The sequence below is a fragment of the Notamacropus eugenii genome, chromosome 6 (genome assembly GCF_028372415.1).
Source record: "Notamacropus eugenii isolate mMacEug1 chromosome 6, mMacEug1.pri_v2, whole genome shotgun sequence".
NCBI lineage: Eukaryota > Metazoa > Chordata > Mammalia > Diprotodontia > Macropodidae > Notamacropus > Notamacropus eugenii.
Genome location: NC_092877.1, coordinates 31814953 through 31840615, shown reverse-complemented (window position 1 = coordinate 31840615; position 25663 = coordinate 31814953). Strand labels below are relative to the sequence as shown.

Below are 25663 nucleotides of genomic sequence, written 5' to 3'. Positions count from 1 at the left end.
GTGAATAGAAAATCTGACTTTCAAACACAAAGACTCAAAAGAAGCATGAAAAGGTAAACAGGAAAGAGAAATCATAAGGGACTTAATAAAGTTGAATTGTTTACATTCCTACATGGAAAGATAATATTTGTAACTCTTGAAACTTTTCTCAGTATTTGGGTAGTTGGAGGGATCATACACACATACACACACACACACACACACACACAGAGGTGTGTTGAAAAGAAGTGAGTTGAATAGGAAGGGATGATATCTTAAAAAAATAAAATTAAGGGGTAAGAGAGGAATATATTGGGAGGAGAAAGGGAGAAATGGAATGGGGCAAATTATCTCTCATAAAAGAGGGAAGAAAAAGCTTTTTCGATGGAGGAGAAAAAGGTGGAGGTGAGAGGGAAAAAGTGAAGCTTACTCTCATCATATTTGGCTTAAGGAAGGAATAATATGCACACTCAATTTGGTATGAAAATCTATCTCACACTGCAGGAAAGTAGGGGAGAAGGGGATAAGTGGGGTGTAGGGGAATGACAGAAGGGAGGGCAAATAGGAGGAGGGGATAATTAGAAGTAAACACTTTTGGAGAGGGACAAGGTCAAAAGAGAGAATAGGATAAATGGGGGGACAGGATAGCATGGGGGGAAATATAGTTGGTCTTTCACAACATGACTTTTATGGAAGTCTTTTGCATAACTACACATGTATAACTTACATTGAATTGCTTGCCTTCTAAGTGGAGACAGGTGGGGAGGAAGGGAGAGAAGTTGGAACTCAAAGTTTTGAGAACAAATGTTAAAAACTGTTTTTGCATGCAACTGGGAAATAAGAAGTACAGGTAATGAGGTACAGAAATCCATCCTGCCCTATAGGAAAGTGTAGGGGATGGAGATGGGAGGGTTGTGATGGAGGGGAGGATGGATTGAGGGAAGGGGTAGTCAGAATGTAAGGTATGTTGGGATGGGGGGAGGGGATAGATGAGGAGAGAATTTGGAACTTGAAATCTTGTGGAGATGAATGTTGAAAACTAAAAATAAATAAATTTAAAAAAAGAAAAGTCAGTGAATAAAATTTGTTCAAAAAATTAACAAAATTTTTATTTGAGGAAATTTGGCAATGGGCACATCACTCCTAAATATGATTAGTTGAGTGAAGTTGTAGGTGACAAAAAGTTACTGCATACACAGTAGAATTTGCTCCCTATCTAAATCCCTCCCCCCCAAAAGGTCACCTTGTACGTTTCAAAAATATGTTCTTTTCTTGCTAAAAGGTATCAAACATTAAAAATGGCATCAAAACGGTACCCAAATAGAATGCGACATCTAACTGTACCTATGGTTCTATGTCTCACAACTTAGTTCATATACCTGAAAATACTTAACACTCACCAAAATAGCTCGAAAGACAGTAGAACCAATTCCCTCTGCTACTTCATACTCTCCTTTCTCATTAGGACGTGTGAAGTTGTGTTCTCTTCCAGATCCAAACATCCTATCACATAAAATAATAAAGACAAATCAAAGTTTCCTCCAAATGGGATAAAAAATTTAAAATTAAAATGATTTCTCTTTATTGTGAAATACAGATACTAAATATCATCACATGAGCTACAGAAATTTCTGTAGAAATACATTCTAACAGAAGTGAAAGACCTCTTAAGAGTTGTTTACTGTAGTTCCATTCTAATGGGAGAAAATTAGTAAAGAGCAGTAGCAGAAAAATGAAATATAATAATCTCTTTATCTAGAAAATAGTAATAAAAATTCTAAACTGTGCAATACACGTAGTCAAGAATTTCCTTCTAATTGTCACAGGCGAACTGTTGGCTCCACCTTTAAAAAAATTTTTTTAACCTAAAACTGTGATCTCATCAATTTGGGAGTTCCCTCCCACAATGAAAGCTATAATTCATTCATTAAATTTTATAGAAATGGGGAAAAGGGGAAAAAGAGTGGTGTTAGCTAAGGGAGCCAACTTAAAAAAAATAACATTCCCATAATCTTCCTTTAAAATTGCTAGTCTTATGTTAAAAAGAGAATAAACAGCAAAAGACTGTATATAATAGGCTAGAGAGCTCAGTGAATGGATAGGAGATAAAATTTTATTTTTCATAATCTTTTAAGTATATGTAAAAATTATGCCATCAATTACTGCCCTTTATATAGAAATGAAGAACAAAGGACTAGGCAGGTAAAAAAAAGGACTAGGAAAAGGAGAAAGATAAATCAACATCCTAAATATTGTAGTATTAGATTCTATTACAAAAAACCCCCCACAAAATGTAAAATATGGAAGGGTTAAATTTTTGCAAAATACACGTTAGTGTATTTGTTAGTATAGTTACTAACAATAAAGACACTAAATTTTAAATTGTTCACCTTTATATCTAAGTACCTTGCAAGTATATAGTGTAAACAAAGATACTGGATGCACAAATGCTTTGTGGAAGTTAATTTATAAAAAAATTGTGTCTGGAAATTTAAAGTGCATAGTCCTCATACCAAATTTAAAAGTCTGCTCTTTACCGTAAAAAGTTATAATTCTAAATGAAAAGTAAAGATGGGCAAGAATCCAACAACTTCCCAATTCATGAAGTTTCTACTTTTACTGTAACAGTGAAACCCATACAGAACAAAGCCTTTTTATTCAAAAGTTTCCAAAAGCCAACCAAGTGCTTTTACTGTTCCCATGAATATTAATTTCCATTCACAATGATATACTGTAGTTCTTTTAAATGAAACAGTGTCTTCATTTTTTTTAACAGGCTATCATCTTTCAGGATGAACTGGACCAAAAGGGCTCAGTTTGGAGATTTTAACAAAATCTCACAGGCACCTTTGAATTAAAATGAGGAATTACAATTTTAAACATAATTTCTGATATTAGCTTTTTATACTGTCTAAAGTTTAGATAAGTGTGTATAGCACTAATAAGTCTTATTTCCTTAAAACACCTTTTTGCATGCATTTCTTTTTTTTTTCCATTTTTTTTTTAATTTTGTAATGTTTAACAATCACTGCCATACAATTGCGATTTTATCCCTCCCCACCTACTCCCCACTACCCCCCTCCCTCCCCACGACTGCATACAATTCTGTATAGATTCTACATATACTTTCCTATTGAGTATATTTTCACTATAGTCATTTGCATGCATTTCTTAGAAAATAAGTATATACTTCTCATGTATGCCCCCCACCCCGCTCCCCCTGCCCCAACATAATTTTATTACTTTTACCCTTTAGAGTGCCCTGGGTACTCTTCAAGTAATCACTGGATGACTATCTGTCTGATATGTATTATATACAGGGCATTTGTTTGGGTCTAAGTTGGAATGGAATCCCCTTAAGCCAAGGCTCTGGGAGATCATGGAGCCATGGAAGTATCACAACACTTGTATGTCAACATTTTCAAATATTTCAGAATTTGCACATGCCCCTTTTCTCTTGGCATTTATCACATGCTCACAGTATAGAAAGCTCACTATTAAGCTTTATGTCAGCTTTTTCAAAATTAATAAGAGAAAAGTGGTATGGGAGAGGGAAGGTTTCATCTAGTAGGCTTGTACTGATATTAAAACATGTTGGGTATGAGTTCTTAAATCTTTTTCGTCTTCCTTGTTGTGAACCTATCTGGCAGTCTGGCAAAATTTATAAAACTCCCCCCTGCCCCGGAATAATATTTTTAAGTAATTGAAAGAAATGCTAAATTTCCATTAGAACTCAGTGAAAATAAAATGTGATTTTTTTTTTCTCATTTTCACATCCAAGATCACAGATGTCCTTAAATTCTATCCACAAACCCCTTAGGGATTCACGCATCCTAGGTTAAGAATTCCTGTGTTAGAGAAACCAAGGGAATTTTCTACTGCATTATAAAATAGAAGGGAGGAAAAAAACCCTAAAATCTGCCATCCAAATGAAAGAGTTAATAAATCTTACATGTTTTAAAATTCTGTCATTGTTAAATGGGTTGAGGAGATTAATGGGTAAAAGTTAAATAAAGTTATGTGTTCAATCATTTCAGTCTTGTTAGACTCTTTGTGACCCCATTTGGGGTTTTCCTGGCAAAGATACTGGAGTGGTTTGCCATTTCCTTCACCAGCTCATTTGACAGATGAGGAAACTGATGCAAACAGAGTTAAGTGACTTGCCTAGGTTCACACAGCTAGTAAGTGTATCAGACTGATCTGAATTCTGGTTTTCCTGACTCCAGTGCTCTATCCACTGTGTCATGTAGCTGCCCCCAAAATAAAGTTATAGTGAGGAACATTTACTTGGGCTCAAAGAATTTTCTAAGGAATTTAAGATGTCAAAAAAAGGAATGGGCTACATCCAAAAGAAGAGGACACCTGTCACTTTAAGTGTTTCAAATAGGTGCTGGATGACAAGAGATTACTGCTAAAGGTTTCTAAAGACCCTTACAATTCTAAGATCATAGAACACTTAATTATTAATTCTGGGAAAAAGGGTAAATTTTGGTAATCTTTTCAAAGCCACAGCTACTATTCTCAGATACAAGAATATCCCAATTAATAAATCCTGTGGGACAAAAGCTCCTTAAAGAGTTACCTAGGGCACAGATTAAAAAGGGATTGGAAGTTCTGCTCTATTTAGCAATGGTATATTGCTGGGGTATACAGCTGGTTGCTGCTTTAGTTTGTGGGCCTCCCATGGTCCAAGTGAAGAGATAAGACCAAAGGGAAGAGGACAGTGAGGAAGAAACCTGAAAGACTTTTCAGATAGGACAAGATTTTGTAGTGTTACCAGTCTCAGGCAACAAAGTTTCTAGCAACAAAATAGAACAATGAAACATATATCCTTCATTAACTCAGTGTCACCGTAGCTTCAAACACCAATTTATTTTATAGTAAAGCTATTATTACTAATACCAACCTGCCCAACATTGTATTTGGCTGTGCAGTGAAAATAGATGGATCTACAACAAATCTGGTATTATCCACAATCAGTGTTACTCGTTCTGAGGTTCTCATGCTCCGCGCTCCCTCCTTTGCATTCTCATACACAAATATCATTTCCCCAGAAGTCTTACAGCCGCCATCTGAGCTGGACTGGCTGCTGTTTCTGCTGTTGTTCCCAACGCTGCTGCTGGAACCATTGGGGGATGCTTTCTGAGGACGAGGACTACTTGGGCGGGAAGAACTATGATCTTTTTCTCGTTCTGCAATAGAAAAAAATACAAATACAAATTTAAACGTGTATCTTTGTAATTTCAGGATTTTTTAAACACAGAAATCTTGGTGTCTAATAATTTGACTGTGAATCTCAGAGGGACACACTGATTTTTTTCAGGCCACAATTTTTTTCATTGCTAATCAGCCTCTATTAATTTTAGCTCACCTTTTCTGATAAGACAATGAAAAAATATATCAACTTGTTATTTTTCCAGGATAAAATGTCAAAACAAACTGAACAGGCTGTGGTTTAAGATATGTGGTCCACAAAGACTGAGAGTACTAGTTAAACCAGATTAATAGTAGAAAGGAACTACATTAATTTAGTGCCGCTAACCTGACCTGGACAATTTTGATTTTTTCATGAAAAGCAGTGCTGCCAATTTCTGCTTAAAGTCTGAAGAGGTAAAAAAACAAAATAAACAAAAAAAACCAGCATTAAATCTGAAGATGCAGTTTAGATGATTTCTATATTTAAAAAAAAAGTCATGATTTTTAAATAAGAAATTTAAAAGCACGGTGACCTACAAATTTAGCAATAGCTTATCAGTTTCATAAGCATTAGCTAAATTTCTCCAACAGCCAAGCATTTAATAAGTACATCACTGATTAATAATTACATATCTTTATGATGTATCTTTCACTGATTACATAGTTTATAGTTTTATAGTTTGTTTGATAGGTCCCAAAAGAATTTTCTAATACGAGAAAATAGTTTTGATCATCAGATTTCATCATGCTGGAAATATTACAACAGCTTGAGAAGTCCACATCATTTTGACACCAAGTTCCCCAGCTATATGTCCTCACCCTATTCTCTCTCTCCATAATTTATATTTAAGAAAACAGTATACACAAATTACTAACAATTGTCCTGTCTTTTTAAAGCTGATTATCTAAAGCACTAATTACTATTGTTACCTGTGTTTTACTCTTTGGTGCCATATATGATTTTTACAAACTGCAGTCCATTAAGTGGGAACTATTAAGCTAATGCCTGTCAGACAAACATAGACACACACCTTTCCCTTTCCTCTCCAGTCCTCTTCCTCACAAGCACCTAACCACCTCCTCCCCGCCCAAAAAATGTACATACAAATCACTGAGATTAAAGATAACCCACCTATGCTTTAAAATTATTTTACATTTGTCTGGGAAGTTAACATTTTCTATTCCCAACAATGGAGTAGACCATAGGTAATAAGAAACATTTATAAATATGGCTAAGGAAGGCAGGATTTTTACTAGTTTTGGAAACTGATCATCACATATTAGCTTTATTTTTTTACTCATGTATTATGACTGCTCCAAATCCAAAGTAGTAATTCTTGATTAGAAAAAATTCTGAATGCTTTAACTATAAGCTCCTTCACCTCTTCCAGACATTGCTGAAAAGCATATTATTGATTTACATCTGAGCATAAAATCTACTTCAAAATATTTTCATATCTATGAAGTTAAGAGTTAGACTAAAAGGTTTTTTTTTTTAATTCCATTATCCCTAGTAGCTAGAATTCCAGATTGTGAGAATTATCTAGTTATACTGAGCTCACCATTGGGTTCATTTTACAGCTGTCTTCTCCTAGAAACAACAATCATCTAGCTAAACAAGAATCGACATAATAGGATACAATGAAGAAACAAATGGGTTTTACTTCACCCTCAAGTGGTAGGCATAACGCATTTTAAGGCAAGAATTCAATCACATTACCATAGCTGGAAAAGCTAAATCAAAAGTGTCTATATTTCTAAGAATCAGAGAATATTTTTCTGACATACCAATGTGATGCTGTCGAGTGGGAGAAGTAACATTTCTAATACATGGAGTGAGTTGTGACTCTGCTCTTTCATGGGATGAGTCACGGGATCTGTCACTTGACCTTCGTCTATCTCTGGATCTCTCATGTCCACCACTAGCACCATGTAAGCTCATTTTGGTGTGGTCCGCTCCTCCTTTAGCAACACGAGATGGGGTACTAAACAAGAACATTATTCCATTATTAAAAGGTCAAATTTATTTAAGTCTTTAAAGAAAAAAATTTAAACAAACATAAAAGTTTACAGACTTACAAACCAAATCTATTCAAAGCTGGGAAGAGTAGCTTTGAAGTTCACAAACTGAAGTTCACAGTTTAAAAAACTAGAGAACCTTGGAGAATACTCATCTAGACTAGGAGGTCCAAGGAGAAAACACACTTAAAGTTAAAACATCTAGTCAGTAAGTGAATCAGAATTAAAACAAGATTAAAATCAACATGTGTGTCAATAAAAATCTGGCTATGGCTGATCCCTAATCTACTAGGCCTGTAAACTGACTTAAGGCTAAACTCTGATCAAGTGAAAAGTGACTGCTGGAAACAAATGAATAGTGTCTCTCAGCACTGCTCAACTGAAATGTCTGCTTGGTGTAGTTCATTCATTCTATAAATGTCTAAGAATTTAAGATGTCAAAGTATACAGTGCTAGACGTTCAAAGATCTACAAAGAAACCTAAGACATAATGCTTGCTCTCATGGAGATCAAATCTAGTAGTTATTTACACAAATAACTACATATTACAAAACAGTAAATGTAGGAAAGTTAACAAAGTTCAGTTGGCAGCTCAAAGTAAAGACCTCTTCTAGCTTATGAGGAAATAGTGGGGTGAATCAGGAAATGTTTGAGGGAAGATATGGACATTTCTTCTGGGCCTTGGAGAACAGGTAGTATCTGAAAAATTGATGGAAGAGTGGAGCATTCCAAAATTAAAAGCAGAGTAAATAAAGGCTTGAAGGCAGGAAAATTTACTATGTATTTGGGGAAAAGATGAGTAAGTAACTTTGCAGTTTTCTTAAACTTCAATCCTCTCTCCTCCTTATACTCAGCAACCCAGTCATAAAGGTCTCCTCAGTTTTCTATACCATATCCTTATCTCTGTGTCTCTGATTTCCTTCAAGATCAGTTTAAAAACCACTTTCTTCAGATCTTCTTTCCAAGTCCCACCAGCTGCTAGAAAACCTCCCCCAAAAACTATCTTGTACTCATATTGTATAGTCTATACATACATGCATGTATTCACACTGTTTCATCCATTTCAATTTAAGTTCCTTGAAAGCAGGGATTCTTTGCTCTTGTGTTTGCGCCCCCAGGAAAAAACATAATGTCTGGCACATAATCAGTACTTAATAAACACTTATTGACATCCAACCCTAAAATCTCTCTGCTCACCTCCTGTCTTATCTTCAAACTGCCTACTGGATACTTAAAAATGGATACCAGAGATATCAAACTCAATTTGTCCAAAACTCAACTCATTATTCCCTCCCTATCTCACTCTAACTTCTCCCTAAACTCCCTATATTACACCATTTTCTCAGTCACCCAGGTTCCCACCTTAGAAATAATCCTTGACTTTTCACTCTCTTTCCTCATACAAAACATATTGTCAAGGGCTGTTAATACAACTTTGTAACATCTCTTGAATCTGCCATGGCCCCCTCTCTCCTCTGACACTGACATCACCCAGGTGGTAAGCCCTCACTACATCACTCCTGGACTACCAAAATAGCCTTCGGGTTGATGCCTCTCCCCACTCCAATGCACCCTGCACATTCAGCAGTCACATTGATATTCCTAAAGTGCAAGTCTGACCATATCACTCTCCAGTTCCATATAACTTCCAGGATCAAATATAATCCTCTGTTTGGCATTCAAAGCCTTCTTTAACCTGGTTTCTCCCTTCTGCCTCCACAAAGTTCCAATCTTCTTATATCTTACTTTCTCCCAACAAATATTCTGCAATGCAGTGACAGTGGTCTCCCTGCAATTCTTTCAACAAGATATTCTATCTTCAGGTACTTTCGCTGGCTGTCCTCCATGCCTGAAATGTTCTTCCTCCTCCTCTGCCTCTTGGCTTCCATCTAAATCCAAACTAAAGTCTCACCTTCTACAGGAAGCTTTTCCCAATCCCCTCTTAATTCCAATGCCTTCCCTCTGTTGATTATTTCTAATGTATCCTGTATATAACTTGTTTATATACAATAGTTGCATGTATATATGCATGTATGTATGTATGTATGGTGTCTCCCCCATTAAACTGTGAACTCCTTGAGAGCAGGGACTATCTTCCGTCATTCTTTATATCCCTAATGCTCAGCATATAGTTAGCCCTTAAATACTAGGCAGACTGCCTGTCTGGCCCCTGGTTAAGGAGCCAGCCATGTATGATGAGGAAAGGAGACTGATGAGAGGATAACATAGTAGGTGAAAAATGATTCCAAATTTCCAATTATAATGTTGGTGAGATGGCTTTTAGCAAATCAACACTTCCCTGAGGGATTTGTAAATTACAGGTTCTAGTCAAAAAATTCAGAAGTCAGTTGGAGGTGCATGTAGGAATAAAAGTAAAGGGGAGAGGTGGAAAGTCAAGTGGTAGATCAATTTTGCTTTCTTTATGGTGGTATCCAGAAGAGTTAGGGAACTAGTTGCTCTGATAAAGTCTATATTATACTTAACAAATATTTATATATCTACACAATAACACGTAGCACTATGGGGAGAAAATAGTATAGTGTCCATATTCTTAAATAATGTTTATAATTTCACTTGAGAGATTAGATATGTATACATGAAAACTAAATACCAATCAATAATATGAGAATATAAAAGGTAGAATATGATCACAAATTCACAAAACCTCAGAGCTGTGAGGGACCCTCAGAGGTTATAGAGTCAGTCCAACCCAACTATACCAGATAAAGAGTCCCCTCTACAAATACCCAAGAGGAAGTCACTCAGTCTTTGCCTAACCTCCCTCCCCTACATGCCCAATGGGGAACCTGCTACCTCCTGAGGCAGCCCATTCTTCTTTGAAATAGCTCTGTTGATGTAAAGAAAAACTTCCTTGACAAAGCTAAATTGATTTCTCTATAACGTCAACCCATTGTCACTAGGTAATCAAAAAAAGATTAAGTAAAGCTTATAGATATAATCATTCTGATGTGTCCTGAAGGGAGATGTTATTTTGTATTAAGAGATGGCTAATGCTTTCTTTAACACATATTTATGCTGCATTATAAATCATTATAAAAAGTGAATTCTATCAATATCAAAGGATTATAATACAAAGGCATCAAAAACCTTTTTTCAGGAGTAGATAAATAACCTGAGATCACTATAGACTAAAAAGTTTCACAGAGTAGAACTTAAGAAAAATGAGGATGGATGAATACTGAAATAGGAAGTGGAGGACTAGCATTTGCAGAGACATAGCTGAATTGTACTTGGCATGCAAGTACCTTCTAGAGATTAAATGAAATTAAATAAATATATAACTATGGATAGATACAAACTTGTATTGTGATTATACACACACACACATAAATGTGGTTTATGTAGGATCTAACAAAGTAGTATGTAAAAGCATGGAATATTTAACTATTAGATTTCAGCAATCAACCCCCTCAACTTGACAAATGAAGATAATAAGGCTCACAAAAGTTAATGACTTGGCCAAAGTCAAGTTGGTAGTACAACACCTGAAAGTTAGGCAAAGCAACTTCTTTCCATATCTCATTTAATCTTCACAACAACCTCACAAATAAAGTTCTATTCTTGACTTTTTGTCCAGTGATCTACTATACATGTCTCTACCCACTACAATAAATATTGTAGTGTTTCATCAAGAAATGAAAACAACACTGGGTCTCAAGATTATGCTAATGGAGTACAAACACTAGAAGGCTCTAAGTCAAGATAGAAAAGTTTCAAGTATCAATCACTTGTATGCCTGCCATCTGAGAAGCAGCCTGGCTATATTTGGGAAACTTCACCACCAGAATATAAGACAATGAATTTTTCACCTGCACAACTTTCAAAGACTGTCTACTAAGTCATAGAAGAGTTAAAAACTGAATCAGGGAAATAAAAGTACCTACAACAATGAATATATAGTTCTATGAAGTATTTTATACATATGGTGCTATATAAGAAAATCCTTAAAAAGTACTTACTTATACTCATTACTGAAATTATATTGAGCATCTGAGGAATTTTTAAAGACTCAGAAGTCATTTCAATTTTACAAAGTGCATTAGGGAGCTCATTATTATATGAACTATGACGCTGATGTAGAAATTGAAATATATATATATATATATATACACATACACACACATACATATATGTACACACACACACACACACACACACACACACACACACACACACAAAACATACCCCAGGATTTTCTTTTTTCTTTTTTGGAATACCTGATATGTATTTACTCATCTGCCATCTGTCTCCTATAAAAATAGACACCCCTCCAAAAAAAAAAGCTGTTTATTTAACCTATTGAGATGTTTTGAGTCCTAGATAAGAGCTGGCACTTGTGTTTCACTTGAAATAGCAATTTTCCTCATATCTAAATACCAAAAGTCCCTGTGTATCTATGTCAAAGAAAAAAACCCACAAACCTAGGGTACACTATGATTTTTACTTATCCATTTACTCAAGATTTAGCAAAAGAAGGGAGAATAACAAGCAGAGTCAATGCAGGAATAGTTTCTACAAATCTTTGTGCTGACAGGTTTTAATACTGCTAAATAGTATGTCAAATGAGATGGATATTTGTGCTTCACATTATATAAAGACTAGCCACTGTTGTTGCTGTTAGGAAGGGACCCATTTTCTGTGTGTGAAGTTATTCATTTAATTCATGTAACTGCTGCTAACTAAGCTCAGCCATAATGTACAATCTAAACAAGTGGCAAGCATGTTCCCTGGCATGTAGCTCAATACAGGCAAACAGAGTATTGAATGGTATTCTGATCAGAAAAGGAGATGTCAGTCATAGTGAAAGAGGAAAAAGATTGAAGTCTCAATGCTATAGTGGTAAACATAAAATATAAAAATATACAGAGGACTGCTTCTACCAAACAGATGGATCCCCTGTGGAAGTTCTAAGGGAGAACACAAGAAAAAATTGCACAGAATGAGAAGGCATGGATAGATTACGATGTGCACTGATGGAAGCCTCAGAGACTGAAAAAATCCTAAAAGCTAACATGTATATAGCGCTTTGAGGTTTGCAAAGTACTCTATATATATATATATATAGCATTTTGTTTGATACTCAAAAATAATATTGTAAGGTAGGTAAATAACAAGAAAAATGAACCTATTTCAGTTAATCATAATTCTGCAAAGACTATTTGTGTGTTCATCCTTCGTTGCCAAAGAAGACCATGCCATCAGAGAAATAATAACATGACTTGCACTTGACTTTATTTTGAGTGAGGAAGGGCTGTGCAGGTCACCAGCCTCACTTCTCCTCCAGAGCCTCCACTGAATCCATTGACCAGATATTCATCAGGATGACTGGAGATGACCCAGGATGAGGCAACTGGGGTTAAGTGACTTGCCCAAGGTCCCCCTGCCAGTGAGTGTCAAGTGTCTGAGGTGAGATTTGACCTCAGGTCCTCCTGACTCCTGCACCGGTGCTCTATCCACTGCACCACGTAGTTGCCCCTGGAACTATATAAAATCACTAAACCATGCATACCTTTTTACCCAGAACTATCACTACTAAGCCTAAATCCCAAGGAGATCAAAGAAAGAAGAAAAAGATCCACATGTACAAAAAATAGTTACAGCAACTCTTTTAGTTACAGCAAAGAAATGGAAACAAAGGAGATGCTTATTAATACAGGAATGGTTGGAATGTACTGGAATATTGTTGCACTATAAGAAATGAGAAAAGGAATACTAACAGCGAAACCTGAAAAGACCTGTATGAACTGATGAACTGTGTAAAACCAAGAGAACAATTTATACAGTTCCCAATGATGGACAGAAAAACTTTTAAAGACTTGAACTCTAATTAATGCTTAACCAAACACTATTCAGGAAGACACATAATGATGCACCTTCAGATCAAAGAGTGATGAACATAAAATGCTGAATGAAATTTACATTGCTAAATGTGGCAAATGTGTGAATTTGTTATGTTTAATTATATACATTTTTCAAAAGGATTATGACTTTTTTTAATTACAGGAAGAGATTAGGGGAGTTAAAAAACAAGCAAAAACATTCCCCCAAAAAAGAAGAGGCATTGAAATATTTTTTTATAAGAAGAGGTTCTAAGGAATTTTGAAAGGAAATGCAGACAAGAAAGGCAGCTTTGAAAGTAATACACTGAATTAAATACTTTTCTTAAAAGACATGTTGTATATAATGCAAATTTGTAGCTTCATACAGTCCTCTTTCTTCTGTTCTACTTTGTATACAGAAATGTTCTTTTGTGGAACTGGCTATATTTTTGCTTGGTTTTTTTAAAGAAATTTTGTGCTTTTTTTTTTTTAAGCCAGTTTAGAGGGAGTAAATAGTGTGTGAAGTAATGTATAAGGCTGAAAAGGTAGGTTGGAGATAGGTTATGGAGGGTTTTAAATGACAGAAAAGTTTGTATATTTTCTTAGAAACAAAAAGGAATCAACAGAGCTTTTTAAGCTGTGAAGCGGTCAGACTTATGCTTTAAAAAAATTACAGGGAAGATGGACTGGAGAAGACTTGAAGATAGGAGATCCATTAGGGATCTAAAACAATAGTCCAGGAAAGACATGATAAGGGCCTTAACTAAAGTGTGGTCGTTTGAATGGAAATGAGGAATAGAAATGGGCAGTAAGAAATCAAGGATGGGCGGAGCCAAGATGGCAGAGTAGAAAGACTCACATACACATAGCTCTGAACCCACAACCCATAGAACAACTACAAAGAAGTAACTCACGGCGAATTCTGCACCCAGAGGCCACAGAACATTGGAGTGAGGGAGATTTCTGTTCCGGAGAGACCTGCAAACCTCTCGCAAAAGGTCCTGCGCGTTGCGGGCAGGGCGCCGGGACTGGGAGCTGAGTACAGCCCTGCCACAGCCGGGGCACCGAGAGGAACAGATCCGAGCAGGCTTCAGGGACGGGATCTCCAGCGGCCGCACAAGTCCCTCCACCCACAGGTGACGGGGGTCGGTGAGAGAGTCTCTTCGGCGGGTCGAGGGGGGAGTGGGGTGCCCCCATGGCTCGGGCCCCCTCGGGAGACAGAAGCTGAGGGGCAGCGGCAGACCGGGGCTCCCCAAGCAGACAGGAGCCTGGATCCACTGTTGAAGGTCTGTGCATAAACTCCCTGAGGGAACTGAGCCTGAGAGGCGGCCCTGCCCCAACCTGAGCATCTGAACTTAATCTCACACTGAATAGCAGCCCTGCCCCTGCCCAAAGCCCTGAGGCTGGAAGCAGCATTTGAATCTCAGACCCCAAACGCTGGCTGGGACGATCAGGAGGCGAGGTGGGTGTGAGGAAAATACTCAGAGGTCAAGTCACTGGCTGGGAAAATGCCCAGAAAAGGGAAAAGAAATAAGACTTGGTGAACAGGCATTTCCTCCCTTCCTTTCTGATGAGGAAGAACAATGCTTACCATCAGGCAAAGACACAGAAATCAAGGCTTCTGTGTCCCAGCCCACCCAATGGGCTCAGGCCATGGAAGAGCTCAAAAAGAATTTTGAAAATCAAGTTAGAGAGGTGGAGGAAAAGCTGCGAAGAGAAATGAGAGACATGAAGTCAAAGCATGAACAGCAAATCAGCTCCCTGCTAAAGGAGAACCAAAAAAATGTTGAAGAAATTAACACCTTGAAAACTAGCCTAACTCAATTGGCAAAAGAGGTTCAAAAAGCCAATGAGGAGAAGAATGCTTTCAAAAGCAGAATTAGCCAAATGGAAAAGGAGATTCAAAAGCTCACTGAAGAAAATAGTTCTTTCAAAATTAGAATGGCACAGATGGAGGCTAAGGACTTTATGAGAAAGCAAGAAATCACAGAACAAAGCCAGAAGAATGGAAAAATGGAAGATAATGTGAAATATCTCATTGGAAAAACAACTGACCTGGAAAATAGATCCAGGAGAGACAATTTAAAAATTATGGGACTACCTGAAAGCCATGATCAAAAAAAGAGCCTAGACATCATCTTTCATGAAATTATCAAGGAAAACTGCCCTGAGATTCTAGAACCAGAGGGCAAAATAAATATTCAAGGAATCCACAGAACACTGCCTGAAAGAGATCCAAAAAGAGAAACTCCTAGGAACATTGTGGCCAAATTCCAGAGTTCCCAGGTCAAGGAGAAAATATTGCAAGCGGCTAGAAAGAAACAATTCAAGTACTGTGGAAATACAATCAGGATAACACAAGATCTAGCAGCTTCTACATTAAGGGATCGAAGGGCATAGAATAGGATATTCCAGAAGTCAAAGGAACTAGGACTAAAACCAAGAATCACCTACCCAGCAAAACTGAGTATAATACTTCAGGGGAAAAATTGGTCTTTCAATGAAATAGAGGATTTTCAAGCATTCTTGATGAAAAGACCAGAGCTGAAAAGAAAATCTGACTTCCAAACACAAGAATGAAGAGAACCATGAAAAGGTGAACAGCAAGGAGAAGTCATAAGGGACTTACTAAAGTTGAACTGTTTACATTCCTACATGAAAAAACAATATTTGTAACTCTTGAAACATTTCAGTATCTGGGTACTGGGTGGGATGACACACACACACACATGCACACACGCACACATACATAGAGACAGAGTGCACAGAGTGAATTGAAGAGGATGGGATCATATCTTAAAAAAAAAAATGAAATCAAGCAGTGAGAGAGAAAGATATTGGGAGGAGAAAGGGAGAAATTGAATGGGGCAAATTATCTCTCATAAAAGAGGCAAGCAAAAGACTCATTAGTGGAGGGATAAAGAGGGGAGGTGAGAGAAAAACATGAAGTCTACTCTCATCACATTCCACTAAAGGAAAGAATAAAATGCACACTCATTTTGGTAGGAAAACCTATCTTACAATACAGGAAAGTGGGGGATAAGGGGATAAGCATGGTGGGGGGGATGATAGAAGGGAGGGCATGGGGAGGAGAGTGCAATTTGAGGTCGACACTCATGGGGAGGGATAGGATCAAAAGAGAATAGAAGTAATGGGGGACAGGATAGGATGGAGGGAAATATAGTTAGTCCTATACAACACAACTATTATGGAAGTCATTTGCAAAAACTACACAGATTTGGCCTATATTGAATTGCTTGCTTTCCAAAGGGAAGGGGTGGAGAGGGAGGGAGGTAAAGAAGTTGGAACTCAAAGTGTTAGGATCAACTGTCGAGTAATGTTCTTGCCACTAGGAAATAAGAAATACAGGTAAAGGGGTATAGAAAGCTATCTGGCCCTACAGAACAAAAGAGAAGACAGAGACAAGGGCAGAGAGGGATGATAGAAGAGAGAGCAGATTGGTCATAGGGGCAATTAGAATGCTTGGTGTTTGGGGGGGGGGGATAAAAGGGGAGAAAATTTGTAACCCAAAATTTTGTGAAAATGAATGTTAAAAGTTAAATTAAAAAAAAAAAGAAAGAAATCAAGGATGGGAAACTGACTAGAAAGCTGGTGACAACCTGGACAAAAATAGGGAAATGGTCAATGTTTGTTAGCTTTAACTACTGTCCCTTGTTAAAAAGGTCATTATTTATATTGGAAAGTGATGGCAATGTTTTTTAAAAGTACCAAAAATATCCATATATATGTGCATATGCACATATAGAGACATACACATTACCCCCTGAAGTCTTAAAAATTAATAAAAAATCTTTAAGCTCAAAGGGAAGGGGGAAATGCAAATGCTTATATTTATCCACCAAGTTATAAGAAACAGTCACGTAAGGAAATCCAGAACCAGAAGGGAGCACAGTGAAGAGAATCTGGACAAAGATCAACAGAAGTACAAACAGAAACAAGATCATCAAAGTACAATACATATCTTAAAAAGGACAGACAAAGAGTTCAAGAAAAAGATCACATCTTATAAAACACTCAAGACATTATAGGACAGTGCATACCAATCTTGGACATCTCTAACTGTAAGAGTTCTTTATACTAAGCCAAAAATCTCTCTTCCTATATGTAACTCTTGCTTCTATCTAGTTCTGATTTTTATAGGTACATAAAGTAAGTCTGATTCTCCTTCTAACTGAAAGACTTCAAATTTTTGAAGATGGTTATTAAAAATGTGGCACTTTGAAGTGAATACATGGTTCCAAATATAACCTGACTAGAGCAAAGGACATATACTACTTCCAATGTCTTTAACCCTAGTTATACATTTTCATTAACATTTTAACTAGCTGTAATTACATTAGCTTTTCTGGAAACCACAGCATGTGGAAAACATCTAAAATATTGTCTTTTTTCACTTAAATTGTTATTAAGCTATATCTTCCTGAAATTAAATTTGTGCAGCTGGTTTTTAACCTAAATTCATACCTTTAGATTTATTCCTATTTTTCCTAGATTTTTTTTCTTCTCATCCATTGGAGGATACATGAATGTGACAGAACAATAATGTGCTACAAGAAAATATGAAAGGGATGGTTCCATAGATGCTTGGGAAGACTTATTTGAACTGATGCAGAATCAAGTGAATAGTACCAAGAAAACGATCTACACAATGTTACAAAAAAATGAAAAACTTTGAGACACTTAAGAATTGGTCAGTTTCATAACAAACCACAATTCCAAAGGACTGATGAAGGGAAAAAAAAAAGTCTCCGTTCCTTTTTCTATAAATGAAAAAGGAGTATCACATGATGAACAATATGGAGAACTAGAGAATTTTTTTCATCTCTAAACCTCTCCAAAATAGGAATTATGGCCAAAAGCATTATCAGCTGCATAGTAGTCTAGGACATCAATAGCCTAAACAAGGTAACAATTTAATGAACATTAAAGAGGACAATTCCTTTACCCCAATGCACTTTCTCAGCACTCTACTTCTTCCCACAACCACACTCCCAACAGTAGAGCTCTCACAAGCTAACCCACAATAGACTTACAATAAAACACATTTCTAGCACCACCCTCCTTCCCAGTGATAGAAAACCAAAAAAGAGAAGCTTGTTCATGCTGAAGAACATCAAGGCAGTACTCTTAAAAATGCTGAAATAAAACTCAGAATTGAAGAGCAGGATGTGTATGTGGCTGCATGGCACTCCTTTACCAAAACCCAGGGAAAAAATGGCCAGTATTTCACAGAGGTGAGTTTTGTCCCCAAGAAGTTACTTCAAGAAAGAACTAAGGGAAACAAAACCTGAGTTAATCAGCATGAGGGGAGGCTAATATAGCTCTAAGGTTCAGAACCCAAGAAAAATTGCCATCAAAGAGAACCAGAAAGTTAAGCCGCAGAATTAAAAAGAAAAAAAAGAACTGATATTACCAAAAATCTCACAAGGGAAAACTCAAACACCTTGAAAAGAGATAAATCAATAAGGATGATATTAACTACAGAACAGAATATGGTTTCCAAATCAAGTGAAATAGTCCAGACGTGTATGAATAAATAATTCAGGTCAACGGAAAATGAACCAACATCTGATTGGACCTTGTAGATTCCCAAGGGAGCATGGAATCACAACAGAATGTTCCTAAATTGTTTTAAAAAAAATAAAAATTGTTAAAGCAAAATTCATGGCCTGTACAGTAGAAATAACTGACACGACAGAAAAATTTGAATCCATGGTGACAAGTCTCATCAAAGAAACAGAAAAATGAAAATAACTGACTGGGAAAACAAATACATGAAAGTGAAGGTTGATCTGGAAGAGAAGTAAAAGACAATAACATTAAAAGAAAATGTCTCTCTATAACAAGCAAAGTTTATTTCTAAGAAAAGAATTGTAAAAAGACAACTTATAGAGAATAGGTCTCCAAGAAACTTACAGGTAAAAACAATCTGAACACCATAAAGCAAAAAACGAACAGGAGATTCTGAACACAAAAATCAAAATGCTAATCAAAAGAATCCACAGAATGCCTCCAGATAAAATACAAGATCCTAGGCATCAAACTTTGGGAATGGAATAATGTGTTCTGAAGAGCAAAGGTTCTCAAGATATACCTCAGCCTGACAACTAATGAAAAAATATGTACTTCAATAAAAAAAAAGATTATAAACATTCTCAGAAAGAAAATGAGAGCTGATGTAATTAAATAAATTTAAAGACCAGTCTTGGGATTTGAGTCTCATATTTACTACTTATTAAGAGTAAGACTTAAGGCACATCTCTTAACCTGTGTGAGCCTCAATACCATATTCTTTAAAATGGGATAAAACTTAGATTAATTCTCTTACTGGACTACTGAATAGATAATGCATAAGAATGTAAAAATCCTTTGTACTCCAAAAATGTACAATAGAATTATCTTAAAAGGTGGCAATTAGCATTTCTAGGTTGATTTAAAATTTTTTTAAAAAATTAAATGTAATTTTTACAAGGCTTTTTCCTATAGCAAAATAACCTCTACATGTTTAATTTCTAGAATGGGAAAAATGGAAAATAACATTTTTAATGGTCATATAATTCAAACTAAATACCAGATTTTATAAAAAAACAGACTGTCAGGTCTGGAAGGACCCTTAGAAATAAACTAGTTCAACCATTTCTCTTTACCCTTAAAGAAAGTAAGGCTCATCTCTAACATTATAATAAGAAACTTTATTAAAGAAGTTCATTTTCCATTTCCCCCAGTGACAACATTTGTCTTTATCTTTTATAAATTATCTTATTTTATAAATTATAAATTATTATGTAGCTAAGAACACTATAGTTATTTACCTCACCCTCAAAGAACAATCTGAGAGAACTAGAAAAGGCAATAGAGATGTGGGGATGGCATAAAGCACTTGCTTTTTTTTTCCCTATGAGTTTCTATCTCTGTTGCTAAGCATCAAAGAAATAAGAAAAAAAACTAAATATATTGTTTGGGTGGATAAAAATTTGATAACAAAAGTTGCTGTCATTTCTCCTTATTCTCCAGAGTTAATTACGATCTAATTTGACCAAGACTATGAAGAAGGTTATCATCAAAAAGTACAACATCTGCCTGGGCAACAACTTCCACACAAACAAAAGCACATTACGAGGGTATCATCAACAGCCCCACAACAAAATCACAGGATATGTTACTCATTTGATGAAATGGCTCCAGAGAGGCTGTCTGAAAGGTATCTCTAGCAAACTGTAGAAAGAAGACGGGAGGAAAAGCTATATCCCTGAAGTGGACCCTGACACCAAACAAATATTGAAACTTTTAGACTTTAGTAGTTTGTCCAGTCTGCAAGTTACTCAATCCACAGTTGGAATGAACCTCAAAACACCAAGAGGAGCTATTTAATATTTACTTCTGCCATCTTTCCAATAAACTGGGTAACACTTTCCCTTCCCCCCAAAATTAGTTAGCTTTTTTTCTTTACCTAGCATAAATCCAGATGAGATATTCAAGAGTGCAGAATACTTTAAATGAAAAATTCAGAAAAGATTTCTATCTATAGGTATTATTCAGTTATATTACTCTAATAAAAGTTAGCAAATACATATAAATCAGGTGACAATAGAAAACGCAAGCCTAAACAGTAAGTTAACATGATACTGATAGAAAGTTTCAAATTTTTAGGAGTGAAATGAGGATTGCCACTGGCACTTTCTTTTATTACATGGAAGGCTATCTTTTTATCCCTTATTCAAGCATATAAAATTTAAAAAAAAATTTTTAAATATGAAATATTCAAGAAGTCCTTCCAACATTAGTAAGTAGATAAAAGTATTCACTGAGTGAAGATAAGAGGGATGAGAGAAAGCAAAGAAGAGGCTAATATAAGCCAAAAGGTTTTAAATTATATTGATTTCTGAATTTAACAATTTTCTCTCAGTCTACTAAAACAAAAACACATGACAGTAATACAACTTACTCCATCTGAAAATACTATATTGACAATCCTGGAAACAAATTCAATTTGTACCATCTCTTTAAAGAAAAATTATATATAGATTACTTTTTGTTTCAAATTGACAATCACCAAATCATCTGATCAACAATTTTTATTCTTTAATGAATCACAACAGCATTACTTTAACTAATAATTGGTTGTATTGATTCAAAATGCTTTTTTAAAGGAAGGAACATTTAACTTTTTGCTCTTTAAAAATGATTTCATTTACTTTATTCTCCCCTTGGATTTAATTTTTTGAAAGATGCAACAAAAACAAATTCCAAATTAATTTTTTCTTAAATAATTTTTGATGGTACTCACACAAAAAGATTACCAAATCTAATGCAGTCTCAAGTCACAGGAAGATTCCAGTACATTTTTTAAATAAAAAGTCACCAAAAACACAAAAGAAAAAAGAACACATGCCATTTATTTTAAAACAATCTGATACTAAAGAGAGAAAGAATGAATGACCTTTAGTATACAAAGATTTAAGTGATCAAAATTAGGGGGAGGGAAGGGGAGAAGGGGCCCAAGCACTTTTCCATGTTTATCTCTTATTAAACCCCAGAGATTATCATGTAATAAATAAATGAATACACACCTTTCTGTTGAACATGACAAGGTAGACACACAAAAGCAAGGAAAAATTTTTGAAATCAGAGCACAAAGGAGCTCTGCTCTTTCAAACAATGCAGCAGTGAAAGCCAGGTCAGCATCCTTGAGCATTACTAGCAAAGTTTAGCACACTTGATATTTCCATTATCTTCTCAAGATTCCTTTGAACCATTCAAAATAATCTTATTCCTCTCACATATACCCAACTCCTCTAGCTTTTCTCCTGCTTCTCTGCCTTCCAAGTGCAATAATCCTGTTGCAGTTATTTAGGCTGCTTAACGTTCAGAGACGCAACCCCCTTCCAGATATTAATTCAGTTCATTTTCTCACAGTCACTGACTCAGCCGTGGGTAGTGCAGCACTGACGTCTCTAACCTAACAGCATCATATGAGCTGTGGTCGGTCCATTTCTCCATCTCTGAACAGCCATTGGATATTGTAATTGACAGACAGGAGAAAGAAGGCTGAGAGAAGAGAGCTTAGCGGTACACTGCCAAATGCCATCTGTAAAGCTAATTCTATCATTGCCAGCTTCCAGGTTTCAATAAAAGCAGGGGAAAGCCAATTGAAAATGATGCAGCAAACTTCTTTTCCCATCACGTATCTTCACCTTTAATTTTGTGATCTTTCAAGAAGGACCACGCTTGAATTTAAGACCAAAGGATAAAGTTCAAGAAATGCTATTTGATTTTAAGAAACTAAGTACTACTCTTCAAAGAAACAAAACTTTTTTTTATCTTCTAAACAGCTGTGGAGACTGCAGTCTATAATTTATAAAGTAAATGGCCAGCTCAGTCTTCATTCAGGCCCAGATGAAGAACAGAGCATGCGCTCACCGTGTGGGAGTGAAACCTTGCGGCAAAGTCTCATATTGAATGTATGATGCATGTATCTTTGGTAACCTGAGCAGGCTGCAGGTCTGAATTTGATACAGTGATTGTCCTCCAAAGTACCTCGAGTCCATAGTTAGAGTGCTTTAGGCATCTAATTTGTATCATATGGAATGATATTTTATATATATATATATATATATATATATATATATATTTTTTTTTTTTAAAGCAAAGAGCTTTCCTCTGACCTACTAAAAATTTAGAGAAGATAGCCACAATTTTGGCTAACTTCAGAAAAAGAATTAGGAGCTTGTTAGCAAAAATACCAGCTAAAATGTGGGGTAAATTATCAAAACTCTATGTATTGCAAAAAAAACAAAACACAACACAAAACCCTAGTTAAAAAACATATGCTAAAATTTTATTAGTTTCAAGGCTCTTTGCTAATATATCAAATCAACTGTGCTTGTCATTAGAAAATAATGCAAGCCCAAAGAATCAAATCTAATCTATAGCATTTATGTATTTTATATTACAATTCTAATATATATCTTCTAAAAGAGATTACATTTTATACATACTGTTTACAAAATATTTTGCATATACCGCTTTATTTTCTAAAACCTTGGACTTAATTTTATCTTTTTCTTGGATTACTTGAATAGTACTAGGACTGTAAATATTATCATCTCCCTTTTATAGATGAGGAAAATTAGCTGCAGTGAAGATAAGTCACACAACTAGTACGTAGGAGAGCTGGAAACATGCACACCCATATATACACTCTCCTGAGTTTATATCATAATTGAATTATGTGACTGTGTCATTCAACTAGCTTTTATTAAACACCTACATTATACCAGGAACTGTAAGCACTGGGGATACAAAGAAATACAAAAAAAAAAAAAAAGCAGCCCCTGTTCTCAAAGAGTTCAAACTCTAATGGGAGAAAGACAACATGAAAATAACCAGATATAAACAAGCTAAATACAGGATTAATGGAGGGTAGTCTTAGATGAAAGGCATCATGACTAAGGAGAACTGAGAAAGGATCTTGCAGAAGATCAGCTGAGACATACAAGAAGCCAAAGGAGGCAGAAACGAGGAGAAAGATGAAGGACAGCTATCTGCAAAAACACTCAGAGCTGGGAGAAAGAAAGCATCTTCTTCAAAGAACAGCAAGGAGGCTTGTGGAGTATGTAAAGAGGAACAAAGTGTAAGAAGACTAGAAAGGTAGGAAGAAAATATGCCCATCTCTGTGTCTACATATTTTCACTAAACGTGAGGAAACATGAAACAACAGAAAGAACTGTTTCACTTACTAGCTATCTGATCCTGGGAAAGCCAATTAATGAATAGATATACTTTTATAAGTAAAGTCTTACAAATGCAGTATTTTGATGATGTTTATGTGAGAATGTCTTCCCTATTTCCCCTAATTTCCAGTTTCTTCCCAGGGTTTTGAGAATCAACTGAGGTAATCCAAGTAAATTGCTCTAACTTATAGGGCACTACATAAATGTAAGCTATATTACTGAGTGCTTAAGACTCAGTATGAACTATGTCAAGTTGTGACAATAAGACAATTATGCAAGTATGCCGTTTTTACCAAAACTATTTTTTTCCCTTAAAAAAACCTATTTCTGTACATACTCATATACATAGTATAATACTAGAACTCAGAACAGTGCCTTACAACATAATGAGAGCTTATTAATAAACAAAATGCTTTTCTCAATAAAGGTCATACCAAACCTATGTCATTTCCTTTTTTTTTAAATGGGATTACTAAACTGGTTTATCAAGAAAATTAACTTATTTTACCTTGTTTTCGGCAAGGTACTTGTCAAAAATCTCTCATCAAACACTTGTGAAGAAGACTCAAAGAAGTGAACTAGATGATAATATAGTTAGGTAAATAGGGAACTAACCTGAATTACCAGATCCAAAGAGTGACAAAGAGGAGGAGAGCTCTCTTGGCCTGCTCCAGCAATGTCATTAAATCTTTTGAGAACTTTGACTAATGATTTGAATACAAACTTAGATGGATGCTTATCAGAATCTTCATTTAAGAAAACAAAGAAGAAAAATAAGTACAATGGAAGACAAAGCATGGCACTGAAGAGAGATGAGGAGTCAAAAAATGAGCTAAATAGTACATCAAATATTTACTGGGCAAAGGTATGATTTTAGGCAAATCATTTAAGAATTCAAGACCTTAGTTTTCTCATTTATAAAATGGAGTTAATTAATACTTGCTTCATAGGGTTGTTCTGAAGATAATACTTTAGAAACTTTAATATGCTATGTGAATGTGAGCAATTATGATGACAGAAATTAAAAGTCTCTACAGGAAAGAACAATGAGTTAAATAAAAAATAAGATTACATGTATGCTTATTAAATTTTTCTATTTACATCCAAGAAGGATGACTGAATGAGAGCAAACTGCCCAACTCTAAAGTTCTTATCAGACCAAATAGTAATAAAGAAATCTAACGTAAAACTAAAGTAACTTTTTCAACCCAAAAACTACAAAAAACTCATCCAGAAGTCTAAGGGTAAAGGAAAAAGAACAGAGCAGGAGCAGCTTCCCAGCCTGACCAGGGACTACTCAGAGAAATGTGTAGCCTAGGAGGCTCTGGGTATAGATGCAAGAGGAAGGTCCCACAAGAAAGGTCCAGAGTGGCCAGAAAACCTCAGGGTGAGATTTTTTCAGTGTCCCAAGCAACAGCATTCACCCAAGGTCAACCCAGGTGTGGAGGGGCTTTAAGGATCCTAACTCTCCATTCTGAAAAGACCAGAGAGGGTAATGAAGATGCATCACTGTAACCTCAAAGATGAGGAGAAGGAAATATGTCACAAAGACAAGTTCAGTGTAGGAACCCAGAAGACCCAGGGTGAGACCAAAAACCTCAGTATACTCAAAAACATAGCAGGTGACAGAGCTGAGGCCTGGCACAAACCCCCAATTCAGGAATTAAAGTTGAAGAAATGAGTAAACAAAGACAAAGAATACACTAACCAGTATCAAAGATTATTGCAAACCTAGATAGCCCCAAAAGAAATAAGCAACTCCAAAACAATTTAAGCAGAGACTAAAAAGAAAAAATGAATTTCCTGCAAGGAATACATGAATACTTGAAAGAACTAAAGCAAGAGATTAAAAAAATAAAATGCTGCTGATGGAAG

The 25663-nt window shown here is 35.8% G+C and overlaps 1 protein-coding gene and 1 pseudogene across 9 annotated transcripts in view; one reads left to right on the top strand and one right to left on the bottom strand.

Moving 5' to 3' along the window:
• Window positions 1–25663, bottom strand: part of BTBD10 (BTB domain containing 10) — a 105638-nt gene that overhangs the window by 43495 nt on the left and 36480 nt on the right. For 8 of the 9 annotated variants that reach the window (XM_072619391.1, XM_072619386.1, XM_072619393.1 and 5 more), the window contains 3 exons: window positions 6964–7160; window positions 4886–5171; window positions 1380–1482 (listed from right to left, as the gene is read on the bottom strand). In XM_072619391.1, coding sequence (XP_072475492.1) covers window positions 1380–1482; window positions 4886–5171; window positions 6964–7117 — 543 coding nt within the window. In that variant the 5' untranslated portion in view covers window positions 7118–7160. Of the gene's footprint in view, window positions 1–1379; window positions 1483–4885; window positions 5172–6963; window positions 7161–21625; window positions 21766–25663 lie in introns of those variants that run through there. The other variant, XM_072619394.1, reaches the window with a different exon arrangement.
• Window positions 13562–20492, top strand: LOC140510791 (small ribosomal subunit protein eS17-like; annotated as a pseudogene).